This window comes from Phoca vitulina, unplaced genomic scaffold, assembly GCF_004348235.1.
Source record: "Phoca vitulina isolate PV1807 unplaced genomic scaffold, GSC_HSeal_1.0 scaffold53, whole genome shotgun sequence".
NCBI classification, from domain to species: Eukaryota; Metazoa; Chordata; class Mammalia; order Carnivora; family Phocidae; genus Phoca; species Phoca vitulina.
The window spans coordinates 5,393,462-5,415,615 of NW_022589756.1; the positions used below are offsets into that span (position 1 = coordinate 5,393,462).

General features: G+C 41.4%; 1 protein-coding gene across 2 annotated transcripts in view; it reads left to right on the forward strand.

The window, feature by feature from the left end:
* The window catches only part of DOCK5 (dedicator of cytokinesis 5), a 153,881-nt gene that overhangs the window by 51,195 nt on the left and 80,532 nt on the right, over positions 1-22,154 (forward strand). For both annotated transcript variants that reach the window (XM_032389069.1, XM_032389068.1), the window contains exons 12-18: positions 1,318-1,443; positions 5,690-5,814; positions 6,895-6,993; positions 8,321-8,393; positions 10,541-10,644; positions 11,846-12,029; positions 19,059-19,156. In XM_032389069.1, the coding sequence (XP_032244960.1) occupies positions 1,318-1,443; positions 5,690-5,814; positions 6,895-6,993; positions 8,321-8,393; positions 10,541-10,644; positions 11,846-12,029; positions 19,059-19,156 (809 nt within the window). The remainder of the gene's footprint in view (positions 1-1,317; positions 1,444-5,689; positions 5,815-6,894; positions 6,994-8,320; positions 8,394-10,540; positions 10,645-11,845; positions 12,030-19,058; positions 19,157-22,154) is intronic.

A 22,154-nucleotide genomic window follows, 5' to 3' on the forward strand; every position in this document is an offset into this window, starting at 1 on the left:
GTTTTAAAAAAAACTACTTGAGGGGCGCCTGGGTGGCTCAGTCGTTAAGCGTCTGCCTTCGGCTCAGGTCGTGATCTCAGGGTCCTGGGATCGAGCCCTGCATCGGGCTCCCTGCTCAGCGGGAAGCCTGCTTCTCCCTCTCCCACTCCCCCTGCTTGTGTTCCCTCTCTCACTGTATCTCTCTCTGTCAAATAAATAAAATCTTTAAAAAAAACAATTTTTTTTAAATTTAAAAAACTACTTGGTGGTGAATTACCTACCCTTCCTATGCATTCGTGAGTTTTTCTAAAGCTTTCCTTCTCAGTTATTATGAAGATAACAATGTCTTATATAGGACATGTATTTTTCAATTTTTGATTTGTCAAATATTTACCAGCTTCGTGTACTTCTTTGTGAATTGTGTATACACGTTCCATTTATTTGATGTTTTTCTTGTAATTTCTTATAGGTATTTCAGCATTTGTAGCCTGCCTTTCACTTCTTTATAAATATCAAAACTTTCCATTTATGTATAGATAATTCTTTTTTTAAGATTTATTTATTTATTTTAGAGAGAGCATGCACATGCACATGCACACAAGTGTGGGAAGGGGCAGAGGGAGAGGGAGAGAATCCTCAAGCAGACTCCCTGCTGAGTGTGGAGCCCCATATGGGACTTGATCCCAGGACCCTGGGATCATGACCTGAGCCAAAATCAAGAGTTGGACGCTTAACTGACTGAGCCACCCAGATGCCCCTAGAAAATTCTTTTTGTGTGTGATTTCTTCATTTGTCTCTAAACTTAGGAAAAAGGTTCATTTTATTTCTTTATTATATTAGGAATTTATTTTAATGAAAACGTGAGGTGAGAAATTTGATTCTCTTTTAAGTAGCAAGAAAATTATTCCAGCACATTTATGAAATTGTTGTTTCTTTTTTCAGGATTTGTTATGCGTCTTTACTATATATTAAATTGCTATATATTATAGTACTTAATCTAATTGTTTCCATTGATTTATATGTATCTTTTCTACCACTAATACAACATTTCATTACAGCTCTACAATATTTTGGTATCTGATAAGGGCTGTCTTTACTCGTGTTTTTTTCCCCCCAAAGTAAACATCTGTTCACACCCCTGTCAAATTCTCAAGGAAGTCTTGTTGTGATTTTGATAGGAGTGTCATGAAAATTATAAGTTAACTGGGGGAGAAGTTACATTTTTATAATAAAGTATCTGTATGTTAATACAATGCATATTTTTTTTCAGCGTTTCCCTGTGTGTTTATGGTATAGATCATAAAGAGAACTAAAACTTCATCCTTTATTTCTTTAAAGGACTTTGGGTATCTTTGAAGCTTTTGCCAGGTGACCTCTCACAGGTTCAGAAGAATTTTTCACACCTGGTGGATAGATCAACTGCAATCGCCCGAAAAATGGGCTTTCCTGAAATAATACTTCCAGGTAAAAGCTTTTACATGGTTCACCTGTTATGCATCCTTTAGTTCTTCCTTCCATGCAGCAGTTACTTCTAACGGGACGGTTGAGGCAATGCAAGAACCTCTGTGGTCTTTAGTGACTCACATCTGTGGTATCGAGACAGTGGGAGACTCCAGGAGGGTTGCAGTACCCAATGCATGAGCCCAAGATGATGCTTCTACATGTAACTCAGAGTTTCCTTGTCACACTCTTCCTTTCTGCTCTGCACGAGCCCCTCTGAAATTCTTCCCTACATTATCCATTAAGGGTCGCTAATGGTAGCACAGGTTTTGTGCCCCAAGAGTGATTTGCCTTGTTGCATGTCCCTTTCTCAGGATGACATCACCAGCGTTGGGGGCTGCTGGCCAGGAAGCTCCAGCGAGGTCCCTGCTCAGCACAGTGTCCGCCAGAACCTTTGCCCCATTTGCTTGAACTGCGACTGTGTGCTTGGCTCTCCCCATACATGTGGTGACAAGAATGTAAACATTCTATGGTTTTCTTACTTGTTTTGTCTTTTTTGGCACCATATGTTGGTGATCTGCATATGTGTTCTCTTGATTTCGCTGACTTAACCCATTTGCTTTCTTTTTTCTTTTTTTTTTTTAAGATTTTATTTATTCATTTGAGACACAGAGATAGAGAGAGCACGAGCAGGGGGAGGGGCAGAGGCAGAGGGAGAAGCAGGCTCCCCGCTGAGCCAGGAGCCCAATGCGGGGCTCGATCCCAGCACCCTGGGGTCATGACCTGAGCCGAAGGCAGACGCTTAACCATCTGAGCCACCCAGGTGCCCCCCAGTTTGATTTCTTAATCTTTATAGTAATAAAAGGAAATCATCTCAAGGAACTTTATATAAGATATATATATGTATTACATGGAGCGTATGTGTTACAAATATTAAAAGATGATATTACATATTTTATAGATAGGTAGATAGAATATATAAATAAGTAACCTTTGGCATGCTAGAAAAATTTTAGAAAACCATGCTGTTGTCTACTGCATAAAAATTGGGGTTCTTTTAAAGTAACACAACCTCTAATTCCTCCTTCCAGAGATTAAGGAGCAGTAATAATGTGTTGCCACACACATCGTCTGCATGTAGCAGGCATTAAAAAGGATGAATGGGAAGAAGAGCTATCTGTAAAATGGGGACCATCTTTTTCTTTTCTCGTGAAAGAAAGTGGTTCTTCATCTGCTGATGTTATCCCTTTTGGACTCACTCAGCCCAATGTGTCTTCATCTTTATTCTGTGAAAGTGTCTGTCTTCTTGTTTAAAAAAATAAGCATCGGTAATATTCCTATAACTGACGGCAGTATTATTACTACAGGAAGAATGAAATCTGAAACAATAAAATGGAGAAGTTTATTTTTTTCGGGCAAAGTGAAATTTCTCTTTGCAGTCTGGCTAGAAGATTCTTTCCGATCTTCCTAGTCAATAGGATTGCCTCCCGGACCGCCAGAGCTGTCATAGGCTTGGAAAGTCATCTCAGACAATGGCTCCCAAATGCTGGTCTTTGGATCAGCTCAGAAACATTAAAATACAGGTTCCCACAGTGTTCCAGAGACTCCGATTCAGTTTGTAAGACCAGGGCTCCCCCAGTGATTCTGGTGATCAGCCAGGTTTTAGAAATAAGAGGTTCAGACCAAAGTTCCTTACCTTCTTGCTCCTCATCACCATTTGAACGGATTCCGGAGACATCTGAAGCCCTTCCCTCAGCCTGACTTTCCCCTCTAGCCCAGGTGCTCCTGCTGTCTGCCCCCGTCTGCACATCCAGAATCTCAGAAGCCATCGCATAACGTATTCTCTGTCTCTCTTTCTGCATCTGTCAGTCACCATCTGTCCTGTCCAGAATGGTGTCACTAGAGTCCCCCTAGAGTGTAATGTCACTAAGTCCAGTGGATATTTTTTAGCCTAAAGATTGTCTCGGCTTCCCTTGGCAGCACGTGGCGTTGTTGACCACCCCTTGTGGAACCGGTCTTCCCTCATCATCAGGGACCTGCGCTCTTCTCTTTGTCTCCATTCCCCTTTGCCACCATGTCACCTTCGACCTTGCCTTTAAATGTTAAGAGTTCCCCAGTGTCTGGTCCTTATGTCCTCTGTTAGTTTGCTCGGGCTGCCCTGATAAAGTACCACATGCTAGGCAGCTTCAGCAACAGACATTTATTTTCTCACACTTCTGGAGGCCGGATGTCTGAGATGTCAGCGGGGCTGGTTTCTTCCGAGCCTCCCTTCTTGGCTAGGAGATGGCCGTCTTCTTGCTATGTCCTCACATGGTCACCCCTGGGTCTACTCTCTTCTTGTAAGGATTTTCCAAGTTTTATTGGATTAGTGCCCACTATATGACCTCATTTTACCTTAGTCACCTGTTTAAGCGGCCCGTCTCCAAATACAGTCGCATTTGGAGGTATTAGGGGTGAGGGCTTCGGCATATGACTTTAGGGGGAACAGTTCAGTCCGTAACAGGCCTCTTTTCCTTCTCATGCCTGTATTCTCTTCCTGTGTGATCTCATCCACTCACTTTGCCTCTGTGTGTCAGTTGCTTCTAACTCCGTGTCCGTAGCCTCAAGACCGCTCCTTTGAACTCCATTACCGTAGATCCAACCACTTCCTGCCTTGGGACTTCAGTAGCTACTATTCCTACCTGAATGGATCTCTCTGCTCTCTTTAACTGGTTAATTCTTACTCACACCCTCCAGACACAGTTGGGACTTAGTGTTATGCCTTCACAGAGCCTGACCTTTTCCTTCATTTGTAATGATGCATTTTGTCCTGTGATTATCTGCTAATGCTTCTCTCCTCCACTAGACCGTAGGCTGTATGAGAGCGAGGCTGGTGCACGGCTCACCATTGTCTCCCAAACACCTGGCACAGTGCTTGGTACAGAGTAGGTGCTCAGTCAGTTTTTTAAATGAATAAGTGAATATTATCTCATCTGATTGTACCGTATTCAGACTGCTGCCTATTGTTGGAAATTGAGGATTTTCCAAGTTTTCACTTTTGTAAACAACACCACAATGAATATCCTTATAGATAAATTTTTGCTTACATTCTTAATACTGTGGGACAAATATTACCAGTGAAGTTGCTTTGTCAGATAAGGCTTTTAACACAAATTTTCCATTTCTCTATTGACAAAGCGTATGTCAATTAAGATTTCAAACTGTGTTGTATGAAAGGTCCCTTTTGCTTCACCTTAACCAACTGTGGGCAAGACCTTAATTTTTTTTCTAAGCAGATGAGTGATGAAAATGAAAAGTGCTCTAACTGTGCATCCCTGTGTTCTTATAGTGCTAGAAGGTTTTATTTTTTTACATTGGGAAGCAGTTTAATATAGAATAGATTTTGGAGTCCTTTTTATAATACCGAGACTTCCTGGCCAGGAACTTGGCATGCCTTTCATTCATTCTAGGTTTTGTTTAAGCATCTTACTAACATTTACTTTTTTTCTTCACTGTGGGGGCTATTCATTTGCTAATTAATTTTTAAAATTTTGTGCTGGACAACCAAGAATATGACAAGGGGAAATGATTCTGATAGTGGTAAAAACAATTAAGCTGATTTAAATAAACGTAATGATTACCTGTAAGACACGTTGAACAGTGCCTAGCATGGAGGAAGCACCCAATAAACATTAGCTTTTGTTATTTTCAGATGTGTTAAGATACCACCCTCCAAGGCATTATTAAAAAAAATCTGCTACTGTAACCTAATAAAATACATTGTGTACTTATTATTAGAAAGCAGTTATTAATAAACAGAACAAAGGATTACTATTGAAAAGAGTTCATTTTAAAACACTGCATTTCAGAGACACTTTGGTATGTATGGAAAGATAGGCTGAGGGAAGCTAAAGAGGACAATACATATAAAAACTTCTGCTGTATGAATAGCTCCCTATAAAGTCAGAGCATTTCTTTTGGTGTTGTTAAGATTTTATTTATTTATTTGAGAGAGAGAGAGAGAGAGTGAGCGAGAGAGAGCACAAATGGTGGGGGGAGGGGCAGAGGGAGAAGCAGACTTCCCACGGAGCAGGGAGCCCAACGTGGGACTCGATCCCAGGACGCCGAGATCATGACCCGAGCCTAAGGCAGATGCTTCACCGACTGAGCCACCCGGGTGCCCCAAGTCAGATCATTTCATATTTTATCTACATGTTATATCTTATTACATCCTGAACATTCAAAATGACTTCTCTCAGTACCACTCACAGGATGGGTTGTCCTATTGCAGGGGACGTGCGCAATGATATTTATGTCACTTTGATCCACGGGGAGTTTGACAAAGGGAAAAAGAAGACGCCAAAGAACGTGGAGGTGACCATGTCTGTGTACGATGAGGAGGGCAAGCTCCTGGAGGTAGGTGGGGCTGCCCAGAAATCCTGCTGCCATCACACGCTTCTTTCCAACAGGGGACTTTGGTCTGAGGCGACTTGCTCTCCACATTCGTGTGCATTTGTTTTTTTCATAAGAAAAAAGGATGAAACCTGTTAGATTTGTGATTAGCAATTACCAAGTTTACTAAGAAACTCATTTAGACTCTTATTTTCATTATTTCTCCCGTTCTAAGAAGTATCTCCAGCTGCTAGTGATTTCATGTGTATGCTTCTGATCCAGAAGTTCTATATCATTGGCAAGTTATTTGCCACTTTCAAGCGAGGTAGGTCCCTGTGGGGCTGGAGCGAAGTAGTGCGGATGCCCAGAAGGTGCTGCAGGGCCCCCTTCCTGTACCAAGTCCGCAGAACCAGAGGAGACACACCCTGTAGAGAGCTGTTAAACATCCCACTGGTCTTTAGGTTTTGTTTTAGTAATCAGGCAACTGCAACCCAAAAGGGGTAGGATGGTGCTGGGTCCCTTAGTGACTACCACAGTTACACACTTAGACCCTCAAAGAAAGGAGTGGAAACTCATTCTTAACCCCACTCTTCAGCCTCCAGATGTGATTGGTGGATGTGTGCCAGTGTGGGACACATGCTGGCCGCATGGAGAGTGGAGGTCTCATGCATGGCGTGTGCAGTTCTCTTATTTTTCTAGATGAAATCATCCCCTCTAAGTATTTACCCTCAAAATACAAAAACAGTAACTCAAAAGGATACGTGCACCGCTTTGTTTATAGCGGCATTATTTACAATAGCCAAGTTATGGAAACAGCCCAGTGTCCATCGACTGATGAATGGATAAAGAAGATGTGGTGTGTGTGTGTGTGTGTGTGTGTGTGTGTGTGTGTGTGTGTTAACAGGGGAGGTCGGTGGGGTGATGGGTGAAATAGGGGATGAGGATTCAGAGCACACTTGCGATGAGCACTGAGTAATGTACAGAATTGTTGAATCACTGTATTATACATCAGAAACTAATATAGCACTGTATGTCAACTATAGTGGAATTAAAATAAAAAACAATTTAAAAAATCCTCTTTTAATTTTTTCTTCCCATCCAAAGAAAGCAATTCATCCTGGTGCTGGATATGAAGGCATTTCAGAGTACAAATCAGTAGTCTATTACCAAGTCAAGCAGCCCTGTTGGTATGAGACTGTCAAGGTGAGATGCGCCATTTGTAATCTCCATCATATATTAAGTAATCTCCATCATATGTTAAACCTTGTTTAGATTCCTTTCTTCTTTTTACTCACAAATCATTCCTTCTTTATCCTGAAGTTATAGATCGGTTGCCTGTGGTGTCCTATAAGAAATGAACTGATACAATTCTGCATGAGAGTATTTATCTTTAACTCAGAATTCTTAAATAACATTCTCATTGATAAATGTGTAGAAATTTGACTAGAGACGCTTGTAGTTGTAATGATGTAATAGGCTGCCAAGATGATCTAAAACCAAATGGAAATTTTCACACTCTGCAAGCAGTTGCCTAACATTTTTTTTCTTCTTGGCCTCTGACCAAGTTTTCTGGGCCTCTTTTCAATTTAAATATGTGTATTACAAATTTCCAAGTGCTTTTTAGATAAGACATCCCCTGTGAGTCGCTCAGTAGCCCTGTGGCTAAAACAGTGTCGTAATGCCCTTTCTGATTAGGTAACCAAGACTCAAAAATGGTCAGGTGACTTTCCAAGATCCTGTAACTGCTTAATATCCAAACCTAAATTGGAGCCCACTTCTTGATTGTCAAAATCAAATCTGATTGTCAAAGTCTTATGAGCTCTCCCTAGAAAACTCAAAAAAAAAAAAAAAATTGCACTAATATCTCAATGCAGAAGTAACCATTTTTCCACAATTTTATATACTTCATATGTTTTGGAATGTGCTGTTTATAACAGGTTTATGTTGTGCTTTTTAAAACTACTTATCTCAAGGCATTAAAAGTTCTTCAGAAGTGGGTCTCTAGGTACTCGAATAATATTCCATTATATGGTCATGCTATAATTTATTTAACTATTTGCCACAAATTCTCTGCTCTTTTCATTGCCATGTACTTCTGTTTTCCTTGTCCCCTCTATATATGGAAACAACAAAAAGCTTCCTTGTCCCCAGTATATTATCTTTTCCTTCTGTTATGGACCCTAATTATTACCATGTCAATCAACTTACAATACACCTTGCAGTCTGGAAGCTCCTATATAGACCCCAAAGTCCTGATCTTTTTCCTCTGAAGTCTTTCCTCTTTCATACTTGAGAAAGTACTAGAAACTTGTAATATCGCCATCCTCAGAATCCATGATAAACAGCAAAGATGATTTCTCTTGAGATTCTTTAGGTTTTGAAAATAACTCAATCTGTTTTGAATGGAACTTTACTCTCAATCTCACTCTGTGCGGTAATAAGATACTAAAAATGAACCAACTCTGTAAAATGAGCTAAGAGTGCAACATACTGTGGATATATCAACTGTAAGTTCCTTATTATTATGCAGGTATCCATCGCTATAGAAGAGGTTACTCGCTGCCATATAAGATTTACCTTCCGACACAGGTCATCTCAGGAATGTAAGTACTAGAAGGTCTACAACATATTTCTGTTTAAAAAAAAAAAAAATTTACTCTTGCTCGACAGAACTTTTGTGGGTCTGGAAAACAAAATATTTGGAAACTACATACTTAGCACCATTACTTCAGGATTCATTAGTGTTAGGGAAATCAGAGAATGTCACTCATATGTCACTCATATGTGGAATTTAAGAAACAAAATAGATGAACATAGGGGAAGGGAAGGAAAATTAAAATAAGATAAAAACAGAGAGGGAGGCAGACTATAAGAGACTCTTAACTCTAGGGAACAAACTGAGGGTTGCTGGGGGGAGGTGAGGGGAGATGGGGTAACTGGGGGATGGGCATTAAGGAGGACACATGATGTAATGAGCACTGGGTGTTATATACAACTGATGAATCACTAAACTCTGTGCCTCAAACTAATAATAAATATATGTTAACTACATTGAATTTAAATAAAAAAAAATTTTTTTTAAAGAATTTCCCCAAAACGTGTTCTATGAATATTAAGGTTCTGTATGATGTTAATAGATGTTCTATAAGGGTTTCACAGGATAGGACATGGGTAGTGACCTGAAGTCTCTGCTGGTCTGGTTAGGAAGATGAGCAAGAGAAAAGGCAACTAATGTCAGCATGGTCGGTGCTACACCAGCAAAGAGTTGTAAGGAGGCATGTAGCAAAGCATCCAGCCCTGTCATCTGTGCATGATTTTGACATCCTGAGACTTAGAGGTGTAGAAGGAAGAATGATGGTGGAGAAATGTGTTTGAAACCCACAAAGTGAATGCAGTAGGGCTGAAGTGAGAGCGGTGGGAGCAGTCCTAATATTAGGTTGAACCCCACAAAATTGCTGTTTTTGGAGGTCAGTATCAAATAGTCAAATATCAGCAATTTCCTGTGGTTCTACATAATACTAAGCTAGCATTTATCAAGCCCTTAGTTTGTATGAGACACTAAGTGAATCTCTATTTATTCACTGTGTAGTGTCCACAGTCACCTGATAAGGTGCGTAATGCTTTTATCCACGTTTATACAAAAAACAAAGTGAGCACGGAGAAATGAGATCCTGGCCCCGAGCCACAGGGCTAGGGAGTGACAGAGCCCGGATTGACACCTCAGCAGTCTGAATCCAGGCAGGATGGAGCCACATCATGAAGGATGAAGGTTATTTTGAACCAGGTTATGGAGGAGCCCTTAAAAGGTGTTTTATGGGTGGTAATGGTGGTGGTTGTGGTTTAGTGTGTGTTTATAACAGCTTTATTCATAATATCCCCACATTGGATATAGCCTAACGGGCACCAACAGGAGAATGGATAAACAAATTGTAATGTAATCATATAGTGGTTTACTGCTCAGCCAGTCTAGGGGCACGTGAGCCGCTGCTGACGTCAGAGTTGTGCGTGTGATGAGAACGGGCCACAGGTTGTCCCAGGCATCAACACCTAGCTAGGGGTACCCTAGAGGCCAGAGGCCAACACCTAAAGATCCAGAGGGAGGTGCTCTGCTTCCTTGGGGAGGCTGGACCCTCCTGGCACCTGGGCTACTCTCTTGGAAGGAAGAGGTGGCATAATAAACCTTGGAGTATAATTAATATTTCACTGAGTCTATCTTAAAGCAAGAGAAATGAGGTGTCTCATGGAGGTGTTTTGGAGCAGCGTGGTTGACCTGATTAGATAAGCTTTTGGAAATCTCACTCTGGCTGCAGTTGGAGGAAAGGACTGCTTGGAAAGATCCTCTAGAAATACAGGGAAGACATGAATGGAACTAGGGTAGGAACAGAAAGGAGGGAGAGAAAAGGCACAGGTTTCAGAGGTCTTCAGTACATGGAGTTGACATGGTGGGGGGAAGTCAGTGTCAACATCCACCTTTCCGATTGAAGTGATTGGGTAGTTGCTGGTCTCATTCATTTGCAAATGTAGGAAGAAAAACATACGTGGAGGTATTAGAAGATTTCAGTTTGGGGAATATTTCCTTTGAGGGGCCCGTGGCATGCACACTACACACGGCTTATTGTAGCTTGCTGAACAGTGTTAATTATAGTGTAATTGAATGTCATACCCTGGAGCAAAATGGGAACTTGTCCATCCCAGCCGGCGCTTCCTGCCGTCTTCCTCACTGCTCAGACCTGTATTTCTGTCTTTTCAGCCAGAGATAAATCAGAGCGAGCCTTTGGCGTGGCCTTCGTGAAACTGATGAACCCGGACGGTACCACTCTGCAGGATGGGAGGCATGATCTGGTGGTTTATAAGGTGCTGCTAACAGAACAAGGCTCAGAAAATGGCTTAGGAAACATTTACTCCCTCTGAAATGGGTTCTCAAGGCTCCAGTCAGAATTATGTGGATAAACATCAGAAACTTGTCAAGAGCTAGAAGTGTTTGCCCCTTAAGTCTAGAAAACCAGAGGGCTCCAGCTGCATGATTTCCCATCCCCTCTCTGTAAGGAGTGAGTTGGATCGTTATCACATCTCCCTCCCCTGCAATGGCGTTCGGTGGCAGTGACTAGTCAAGGGCTGACCTCCTCCCTCTCTTCTGCATCGTCCTGTGTGGAACAGGGCCAGTTGCACTGTTGGGTTTGGTTGGGGTGTGGTGGGCGTGGTAGGATGTGGTTTTTGTATCATCGAGAGCCAGGCACCATTTCTCAGCTAGGGGGGCCTCCCTTCCTTCCTAGCAGTTTGGTCCTCACTCTTTAACTGCTACGGAATTATCTTCTGAGATTTTCTTTTTTTTTTTTTTTTTTTTTTAAAGATTTTATTTATTTATTTGACAGAGAGAGACACAGTGAGAGAGGGAACACAAGCAAGGGGGAGTGGGAGAGGGAGAAGCAGGCTTCCCGCCGAGCAGGGAGCCCGATATGGGACTCGATCCCAGGACCCTGGGACCATGACCTGAGCCGAAGGCAGTTGCTTAACAACTGAGCCACCCAGGCGCCCCATCTTCTGAGATTTTCAAGTGGAAAGTAGACACAGGAAGGTCTCGTTTATCTAACGATATCACAGAACCGGTAGCTTCTTTGAGCTGCCTCTACCTGGTGTGGGTCTTCCTTGAACAGCCCCTTATTTCACAGCTAGTTTTGGAAGGCGTGACAAGCTATTTCCTCCCAATGAATCCAGTCAACCCTTCAACCCAATGACATTTCTGACCATTTACAGGTTCAAGAAAATGAACTCCAACCTCATTCCTTAGTATTGATTTATTTATAGCAGAGATCTAGGATGTTCTCAGTTTGGAGTTCACAGCTTATTCCATTTTTATTCAGTGTTGAAATTATTTCTGGGCTCAAACCCTGGAAAAGTATCACAGTGTCTTAGAGTTGGAAGGAGCGTAAGTATAATTTGGTAAAACCGTGTTTAACGCCCTGGAAAGGCACCGTGCTCATGATAGAAACCAGTTTTATTTGCATCTAAGAGATTTTGCCCATCATTTGGTGTCCCTCACTTGCTTCCTTTTCAGGGTGACAACAAGAAAATGGAAGATGCTAAGTTCTATCTGACCCTGCCAGGAACTAAGGTAGAGATGGAAGAAAAAGAGCTCCAAGCGTCCAAAACCCTGGCCAACTTTACCCCAAGCAAGGACAGCACAAAAGACAGCTTTCAGATCGCCACCCTCATTTGCTCCACAAAACTCACCCAGAATGGTAGGTGTGGTGACCACACTGACCCCACACTGGGTTTTCTGTTTGGTCCCCCTGGGCTCCTTTGTTAGACCCAGAGGGCTGGGCCACATGGGGCTGTGTCTTCCGAGGCTGGATGCTGGGCACTTCGGATTCTACTCCCCGTTCTTCACGTGATGTTCTGGTTGCTACTGATCACAAAGCTAATACTCGCTCTGAGGTTATCTTGCCTGTCTTTCAAATAGGATGAAAAGTAGTTTGGTATTTTTTAAGATCATAAAACCTGTAAATGTATTCATTAACAGAGGCTGAAAATTTTTTGAAGTCTTATGTTTCCTTCCTTCAAGGTGGCAAAGAACTTTAATAACGTACTCTGTATAATACATGACACAACAGATATTGGTAATAAGGGGGAGGGTACTGGCAGAGAAAAAGAATCAGTCTCTTGCCCAAACAAACAGGTGTGGCGGGATGCCTGGGTGGCTCAGTCGGTTAAGCGTCTGCCTTCGGCTCAGGTCGTGATCCCAGGGTCCTGGGATCGAGTCCCGCATCGGGCTCCCTGCTCCGCGGGGAGCCTGCTTCTCCCTCTGCCTCTGTCTCTCTCTCTCTCTCTGTCTCTCATGAATAAATAAATAAAATCTTTAAAAAAAAAAAAAAAAAAAAAAAAAAAACAGGTGTGGCTAAGAGCAGGAAGGGTTTCCTGTTAGAATTCCATGTGCCCCCCCACAGAGCCTCCTCTTTCCCATTTTTTTCCCCCAAGCATTCAGGGGCTTTTCATAAAATCAACTGAATAGTTCAAATGGGCTTCACTTTGTTCCTTCTTGAAATCTATGGTATGAATTTTAACTTCTTTTATGTATATGATTGTATTTGATATCCAATAACAGCTTCTCGTTCAGTTAACTTACGAGTAAGGGGTCCTGCTGAACTTAGTGAGCCAAGAATGAGGAACTCCGGGAACTTGCCATAGAAATCCCATAGCCCCTATGATGGAGAGAGGATTAATCACTTTGGGCTTTTAGAAGATTTGGGTGAGGGACACGGCCGGGACTCTGCCTTACAGAAGTACGAAGGGATAGACAAAACAGTTTAAACATAAGGTACACTCAGGGATCAGATGTTGGTTGATCTTTAAAAGGGGTCAGTATTGTTTGTTTTGATGAATCATGGTTGGCTAGAGAACATGGATAGTATTTCAACTTGGACAAGTGGCCTTAACAGAGTTAAGTGCAGAGCTGATACACATGTGAAAGTAAAAACACACTCACCAAGAATTAAGCCAGAAAAAAGGCAAATCTGTGGAGACAGTGAAAATTTTCATGGTTGCAAAGGCCTCAGAGAGGAGGGATGAATAGGCAGAGCACAGGGGATTTCTACAGCAGTAAAGCTATACTATATGATACTGTGATGAATACATGGGTGCATGTCATTATACATTTGTCAAAAGCCACAGAATGTGCTACACAGAGTAAACCCTAACATATACTGTGGACTTTAGTTCATGAATGGTATTAATACTAGGTCATCAGTTATAACAGATGTACCACACTAATGCAAGATATTAATAGTGGGGGGAGCTGGGGAGCACTGAGAGTATATGGGAACTGTCTGCACTTTGTGCTTAATTTTTCAGTAAACCTAAAACTGCTCTCAGAAAAATAAAGTCTATTAAGAGGAAAACAAAAATTAAGCCAGAAAACATTCTGAGCTTCATAGAAGACATGACAAAACTGTATCAGTGACCTAATCCTTCTTAGGGAAAAAGCAAATGTGATAAACTGCTGGTACCAGGTTAAATGGTACAGTATTTATGGAAGATGATTTAGAAGGTGTATCAAAGGTTTTGAATGTATTCAGACCCTTTGAGCCAGTCGTCTTATCCCTGGAAATTAAACCTAAGTAAACAATGAAAGATGAGCACAAAGATTCATGTATGAAGATGTCTCCGTATTACTCATAATAGGGGAATAGCAGAAACAATCCAAATGTCCAATAATTGGGAGCATTATCATGTAATTAAATGACATATGCGCAGCTGCCAAACATATTTCAAAATGTAATCAAAGACATGTGAAAACTTAGCATTAGCCAGGGTATAATCCTAGTTTTGTTTAGATACATGTTGACGATTTGGAGCCAATCGCCTGGGTTCAAGTCCCAACTCTGCCACTAGCTGTTTCCTCTCGGGCAAGCCACACGACCTCTTTGTGACTTGGTGTCCTCGTCTTGAAAATGGGAGTGATACTAGTATATATTTCAAAGAATGAAGTAAATTAAAATAAGTAAATGCAAAACAAGTGTCTCGCCCATTGTAAACACTGTGTGAATATTAGCCACCACCACCATCACCATCATCATCATCATCATCATATGTACACAGAAAAAGACTAAAAGGAAAGACTCCCAAAGTTGGAACAATAGTTTATTTTCTGTGCTCTTTCTCTTATTTTCCAAACTTTTAACTATGAAATGTTAAAATGGTATTTTTGTTAAGTATGGCAGCAGACAATACAAAGCATTAATGTACTTTTAGAACTATTAAGGGATAGTCAAGAGAGATGGCATTTATCAAATAGATTATCCTTCCCAGAGATTAGACTTCAAGTAAAGCAAGTGATCAAAGTAGCTAAAATTAACTTACAATGAAAAGCAGAAGGAATTTCCATGAGAGAGAACTATGGTTCAGTTGTTTATTATCTCCAGTCAAAAATACAGGAAGCGTATGGACAGGCGTCAGTACCCAGCTCAGACACTTGATTTGCTGATATCCACCTCGCTCATCTTCTAGATGTTCTAAAGGCGTGCTGTCCCTCTGTGGCGGCCACCAGGCACGTGGAGCTTGCGAAATTTAGTTAGTATAGAGGAAAGTATGGTTGCACTAGGCTCGTTTCAGGTATTCCATGGTTTTGTGCTTCTGGAGGCTTTCGTGTTGGCCAGCAGACATACAACATCACCATCATCCCAGAAAGTTCCATCAGATGGAACTGCGCTGGCTTTGTGGTCCTCCCCATTCCTAGTGTTTAGGTCTCAAAAAACTCAACATACCAAACCAAATGAAAGTCTTACATAATAACATATCCCAAAGAAGGTTGAAAGAGGCAGATTCATTGGAACCAGGGAGGAGTGATGTGCTGTCCTCATGGCCCGGGGTGGGGCTGGGAGGGAGGATAGATGTGAGAAAAGTGAAGAGAACAGTAGGACATCCCAAGCATCAGAGGACACAGGGCCTTCTGAGGGACAAATAATGATAATAAGCGTTGTGGGTGGTTTATGTATTCTCTTTCTTTTAATTCGATGGGAGTTATAAGGAACCAGTTTAATGTATTCTGAGAAAGAGGAAGCTAAAGAACAGTAAGAAACCCTCCACTCCAAGAGGGCACTTCCTGATAAAGAGGGTAGCTGTTCTTTCACAGAGACCATGACCAAGGGCATTTCTCCTTAGCTTTACAAAGGACTATTCAGACTCTAAAGGTTAAAAGCCACTGGCCTGGGTTACAAACAGAGCTTGTAGACTCTTTATTTATAAATTTTTTCAAAACTAGATCAGACCCAGTTTATATGGATCATTTGTTGTTGGGCCCGTATAGAGGGTGAGAATAGATTTGTGGCTCCAACAAAGGGAGAGGGGAGTTCAGGTCCTTGTAGGTGTGGGACAATTTCCAGCATCATCTTATTTTATCCTCCAACACCCTAGTGCACGAAGACGCCAGCATCACCATTATTCTGTTCACTGATCAGAAAGTTGAGTTAAGGAACACCTGGGTGGCTCAGTCGTTAAGCGTCTGCCTTTGGCTCAGGTCATGATCCCAGGGTCCTGGGATCAGGCCCCGCATCGGGCTCCCTGCTCAGCAGGAAGCCTGCTTCTCTCTCTCCCACTCCCCCTGCTTGTGTTCCCTCTCTCATGGTGTCTCTCTCTGTCGAATAAATAAAATCTTTAAAAAAAAAAAAAAAAGAAAGAAAGTTGAGTTAAAGTGCCAAAATATTTTCCCTAGGTTCATAAGTAGTGGACATTGGTCTGAAAATAGGTATTTGCAACACCAAAATGTATGGTTTTTCTTTATTTTTCTTTTCCTTTTTAAGTGTTATGGTCTCTAATCCTTTCCCTAAAGTAGTCACTAGCCTAAATTTGGGGATTGTCATTCAGAGTACCCTGAATTCTTAAATATTTTGGGGAGGGACGTAAATTGAGAGAACCTTGGATAACATTGGGATGGTCATTCCTGATGATCCGGAAATTCCATTCTAGTTTTATGGCCCAGAGAAGCTGCTGTGCCTGGAAACCAGAAGATGCATGAGAATGTTCATGGCAGAATTGTTTGTGATAAATAGAAAAAACTGCAGACAACTCAAAGGTTTATCAGCAGTGGAATGGACAAACATATGGTGATGCATCTGCACAATAGGAGAGATCATGTGTAGCAACTGACAGGAATTAACTAGAGCCATATGCCTCAACCTGCATGAATGAGCCCAGGAAGTCTGGGGACTTGGCTCTAACATGGGGCTGCCGCTTTTCTAGCCCCAGGACCTCTGATTCACCAGATGCCAACTCTATTCCTGACATGGGCAGTGATGTGGCATGCAGATATTTCTAGGGCATAAACCTCTGGGCTGATAGAAGGGTTGTTTGCAGATGCTTAAAGCTGCCGGGTGGCTCTTCACCCCGGTGAAGTATCTAAATCCTTTTTCCAGAGGCAGCAACTGGTGGGGTGAAGTAACAAACGGAGCCGTACCATTGACTGGCCTCCAGCGGGAGTAGGAGATGGGAAGGGGGAAGTGGACAAGCCCAGCACAGTGTCTATTACCAAATGCTCACTGAACAAACGAGTAAATCCAAGAACTGTGTTGAGCAGGCCACCGACTCCTTTTCCACCCATCCATTCATTCTTGCAGCAAACATGTGCTGAACACCTATGAGGCGCCTGGCACCATGATGGCGTAAAACAATGAGTGCAGTATGGTTCCTGCCCTCAAGTGGCTCAGGTCTATGGGCCGAGCCAAAGAGATACCAAGTGTGTCTTTACTATTCGTTATGTTTGTCTATGTATACGTATATGTAGGAAAGAGTACAAATAGCACAGAATGATTGGGTCAGTCTCCCCAGAGGGAATACAATTTGAGGTGGGTCTTAAACATAAGTATGAGCTTACCAAATACATAGTATTAAAGTATTTCTGGGCATTTCAGACAAAGAGAAGAATATATGCAAAGACATGGATCTAGCAGAGCATGCCATAGTCTGGGGAGTAGTGAGTTGATCTGTCTGGCTGCTGAGGGGTAACAGAATAGTGGGTGATGGCCTGGCAGAAAGGCCACGGGTGGGGCCTCACCACCTTCTGTGAGTGATATGGGATTTTCTTCTCTTCACAGTGGGGAGTCTCCAGGTGCTGGGTTTTGGAGGTTTCCCAGGGACTAAACAATAGGCAAGCTAATAAAACAAACACTCATGAAGCAAATTGACTATTCTAATGAACAGTATATGTTTTTAACAACTTCTGTATATTATACAAGTCCATTGATTAAAAAGCATGTGTTGCTACTTATACTGGATAATGCTCTGTAAATTGGAATAGTAGCTTAATGTACTAAACAAAATGATAAAATAGTAACAGTCCAGATGCCTGTTCTGTTTCCCTGTGACACTTTCAACATTGGTTAAAGCTATAAATGGCTTAAAGATCCATAATTCTGCACTTTAAATCCAAATACACCTCAAGATTTCTGTCCCAGTCTTACCCTAAGGACCATGAGCCTCTTCTGCCTTCCTTTGAAATAGCAATCTATCTAATTTGCTTGTCTGTTTCTTTGAAGAACCCTGGGAAGGCAGTATGATAGAGTAGCACGGACATGGTTTTTTGGGAATCAGATAAGTCTATAATTAAATTCCATTCATAACGCTCCTGGCCGTTTTGTGACCTAAGGCAAGTTATTTAATTTCATAAGGTCTCAGTTTCCTCAACTCAAAAATGGAAAAAAATGAAATCTCTACAATGTGGATGCAATGTTTAAATGGATTAGTGTGGGGCACCTGGGTGGCTCAATTGGTTAAGTGTCCAACTCTTGGTTTCGGCTCAGTTCGTGTTCTCAGGGTCGAGATCGAGCCCCACATCAGGCTCTGTGCTTTGCGCAGAGTCAGCTTGAGATTCTCTCTCCCTTTCCCTCTGCTCTTGCTCTCTCTCTCTTTAAAATAAATGAAAAAAATCTTTAAAAAAATAAATGCATCTGTGCATATATATGTAAGTTCCCTTTTCCCTTTGCATCCACTGAGATACACATAGTGACAAAGGACGAATTAAGCAATGCAGCAAATTGAAGGTATGAAGTTTACTTAAGAGTGTCTTCAGGATGCCTGGATGGCTCAGTCGGTTAAGCATCTGATTCTTGATTTTGGCTCACGTCATGATCTCAGAGTTGTGGGATCGAGCTCTGCTTCTCCTTCTCTCTCTGCCCCAACCCGCCCCCCACCCCCACTCATGCTCACTTGCTCTCTCTCTCTCTAATAAATAAATAAAATCTTAAAAAAAAAAAGTGCTTCCAACTTTTCATCTATATGGCTATGATGTCATTATTTCAGAAATATGAATTCCATTCAGGAATTCAGTTTTATGTTCTCATATATTAGTGGTTAATTTTTTTTTTAAGATTTTTTTTATTTAGTTATTTGACAGAGAAAGACACAGTGAGAGAGGGAACACAAGCAGGGGGAGGGGGAGAGGGAGAAGCAGGCTTCCCGCGGAGCAGGGAGCCCGATGCGGGGCTCGATCCCAGGAGCCTGGGATCATGACCTGAGCTGAAGGCAGACGCTTAACGACTGAGCCACCCAGGCGCCTCTTAGTGGTTAATTTTTTTCTCTGAAGACTGAAAGACCACAAGGTTTTTTCTGGTTTAGATAGGAGACAGTAAATTAAAAAAAAAAAAAAAAAATACATAGGAATTAGCCACTATTAAGAGCAATTATCTTTTCTAGAGAGTTCTATAGTTGTATCCTGAAATAGTGTGCATTACTTCTTTCAATCAGCGTCTAATTTTATGGTTTGTGGTCGTTCTTCCTAGTTGACCTGTTGGGCCTGTTAAATTGGCGTTCGAACTCCCAGAACATTAAACACAACTTAAAGAAGTTAATGGAAGTGGATGGAGGAGAGATTGTTAAGGTATGTTTATGTATTCGTGGTTAGAAACACAGTCACTATATCATTAGTTCAACATTTCAAATTAAATCAGTGGTCAGAAATATAAAACTTGTTACCTACACTGGAAAGCCCAAGTGCCAATTTTTAAGAAATGCTATTTTTAAACTCATTCTATTGTAACCTAATTTCCCTGAAATTTTTTTCAATATACTTTTTTTTTTTAAATTTTATTATGTTATGTTAGTCACCATACAATACATCATTAGTTTTTGATGTGGTGATCCACGATCCATTGTTTTTGTATAACACCCAGTGCTCCATGCAGTACGTGCCCTCCTTAATACCCATCACCAGGCTAACCAGTGCCCCCCACCTCCCTCCCCTCTACAACCCTGTTTGTTTCTCAGAGTTCGTAGTCTCTCATGGTTCATCTCTCCCTCCAATTCCCCCCCCCCCATTTTTCCCTTCCTTCTCCTAGTGTCCTCCATGCTATTCCTTATGTTCCACAAATAAGTGAAACCATATGATAATTGACTTTCTCTGCTTGACTTATTTCACTTAGCATAATCTCCTCCAGTCCCATCCATGTTGATGTAAAAGCTGGGTATTCATCCTTTCTGATGGCTGAGTAATATTCCATTGTATATATGGACCACATCTTCTTTATCCATTCATCTGTTGAAGGGCATCTCGGCTCTTTCCACAGTTCGGCTGTTGCGGACATTGCTGCTATGAACATTGGGGTGCATATGGCCCTTCTTTTCACTACATCTGTGTCTTTGGGGTAAATACCCAGTAGTGCAGTTGCTGGGTCATAGGGTAGCTCTATTTTTAAAATTTTGAGGAACCTCCACACTGTTTTCCAAAGTGGCTGTACCAACTTGCATTCCCACCAACAGTGTAAGAGGGTTCCCCTTTCTCCACAACCTCTCCAACATTTGTTGTTTCTTTCCCTGTCCATTTTTGCCCTTCTAACTGGTGAAGGTGGTATCTCAATGTGGTTTTGATTTGGATTTCCCTGATGGCTAATGATGATGAACATTTTTTCATGTGTCTGTTAGCCATTTGTATGTCTTCTTCAGAGAAGTGTCTCTTCATATCTTCTGCCCACTTTTTGACTTGATTATTTGTTTTTTGGGTGTTGAGTTTGAGAAGTTCTTTATAGATCTTGGATACCAGCCCTTTATCTGTAGCGTCATTTGCAAATATCTTCTCCCATTCTGTGGGTTGCCTCTTTGTTTTGTTGACTGTTTCCTCTGCTGTGCAGAAGCTTTTTATCTTGATGAAGTCCCAAAAGTTCATTTTTGCTTTTGTTTCACTAGCTTTTGGAGATGTATCTTGAAAGAAGTTGCTGTGGCCGATGTCAAAGAGGTTACTGCCTATGTTCTCCTCTAGGATTTTGATGGATTCCTGTCTCACATTGAGGTCTTTCATCCACTTTGAGTTTATCTTTGTGAATGGTGTTAGAGAATGGTCGAGTTTCATTCTTCTGCATGTGGCTGTCCAATTTTCCCAGCACCATTTATTGAAGAGACTGTCTTTTTTCCATTGCATGTTTTTTCCTGCTTTGTCAAAGATTATTTGACCATACAGTTGAGGGTCTATATCTGGGTTCTCTATTCTGTTCCATTGGTCTATATGTCTGTTTTTGTGCCAGTACTATTTTGTCTTGGTGATCGCAGCTTTGTAATATAGCTTGAAATCGGGCAACGTGATGCCCCCAGCTTTGTTTTTCTTTTTCAACATCTCCTTGGCGATTCGGGGTCTTTTCTGATTCCATACAAATTTTAGGATTGTTTGTTCCAGCACTTTGAAAAATGTCATTGGAATTTTGACCATATGGCCTTGAAGGTATAGATTGCTCTGGGTAGCATAGACCTTTTAACAATGTTTATTCTTCCGATCCATGAGCATGGAATATTTTTCCATCTTTTTGTGTCTTCTTCAATTTATTTCATCAGTGTTTTGTAGTTCCTAGAGTATAGATCCTTTACCTCTTTGGTTAGGTTTATTCCGAGGTATCTTATGGTTTTTGGTGCTATTGTAAATGGAATCGTTTCTCTAACTTGTCTTCCTACAGTTGCGTTGTTAGTGTATAAGAAAGCAACTGATTTCTGTGCATTGATTTTGTATCCTGCCACATTACTGAATTGCTGGATGAGTTCTAGTAATTTGGGGGTGGAGTCTTTTGGGTTTTCCACCTATCGTCTGCGAAAAGAGAGAGTTTGACTTCTTCTTTGCCAATTTGAATACCTTTTATTTTTTTGTTGTCTGATTGCTGTTGCTAGGACTTCTAGTATTATGTTGAACAATAGTGGTGAGAGCAGGCATCCTTGACATGTTCCTGATCTTAAGGGAAAGGCTCTCAGCTTTTCCCCATTGAGGATGATATTTGCTGTGGGTTTTTCATAGATGGATTTTATGAACTTGAGGAATGTTGCCTCTATCCCTATACTCTGAAGAGTTTTAATCAAGAAAGGATGTTGTATTTTGTCAAATGCTTTTTCTGCATCAATTGAGAGGACCATATGGTTCTTCTCCCTCCTCTTATTAATGTGTTCTATCACATTGATTGATTTGCGAATGTTGAACCACCCTTGCATCCCAGGGATAAATCCCACTTGGTCGTGGTGGATGATCCTTTTAATGTATTGTTGGATCCTATTAGCTCGGATTTTGTTGAGGATTTTGGAATCCATATTCATCAGGGATATCGGTCTGAAATTCTCCTTTTTGATGGGGTCTTTGCCTGGTTTGGGGATTAAGGTAATGCTGGCCTCATAGAATGAGTTTGGAAGTTTTCCTTCTGTTTCTATTTTTTGAAACAGCTTCAGTAGAATAAGTATTATTTCTTCTTTGAATGTTTGGTAGAATTCCCCAGGGAATCCATCAGGCCCTGGACTCTTGTTTTTTGGGAGGTTTTTGATCACTGCTTCAATCTCGATGCTGGTTATTGGCCTATTCAGGTTGTCAATTTCTTCCTCTTTCAGTCTTGGCAGCTTATAGGTTTCCAGGAAGG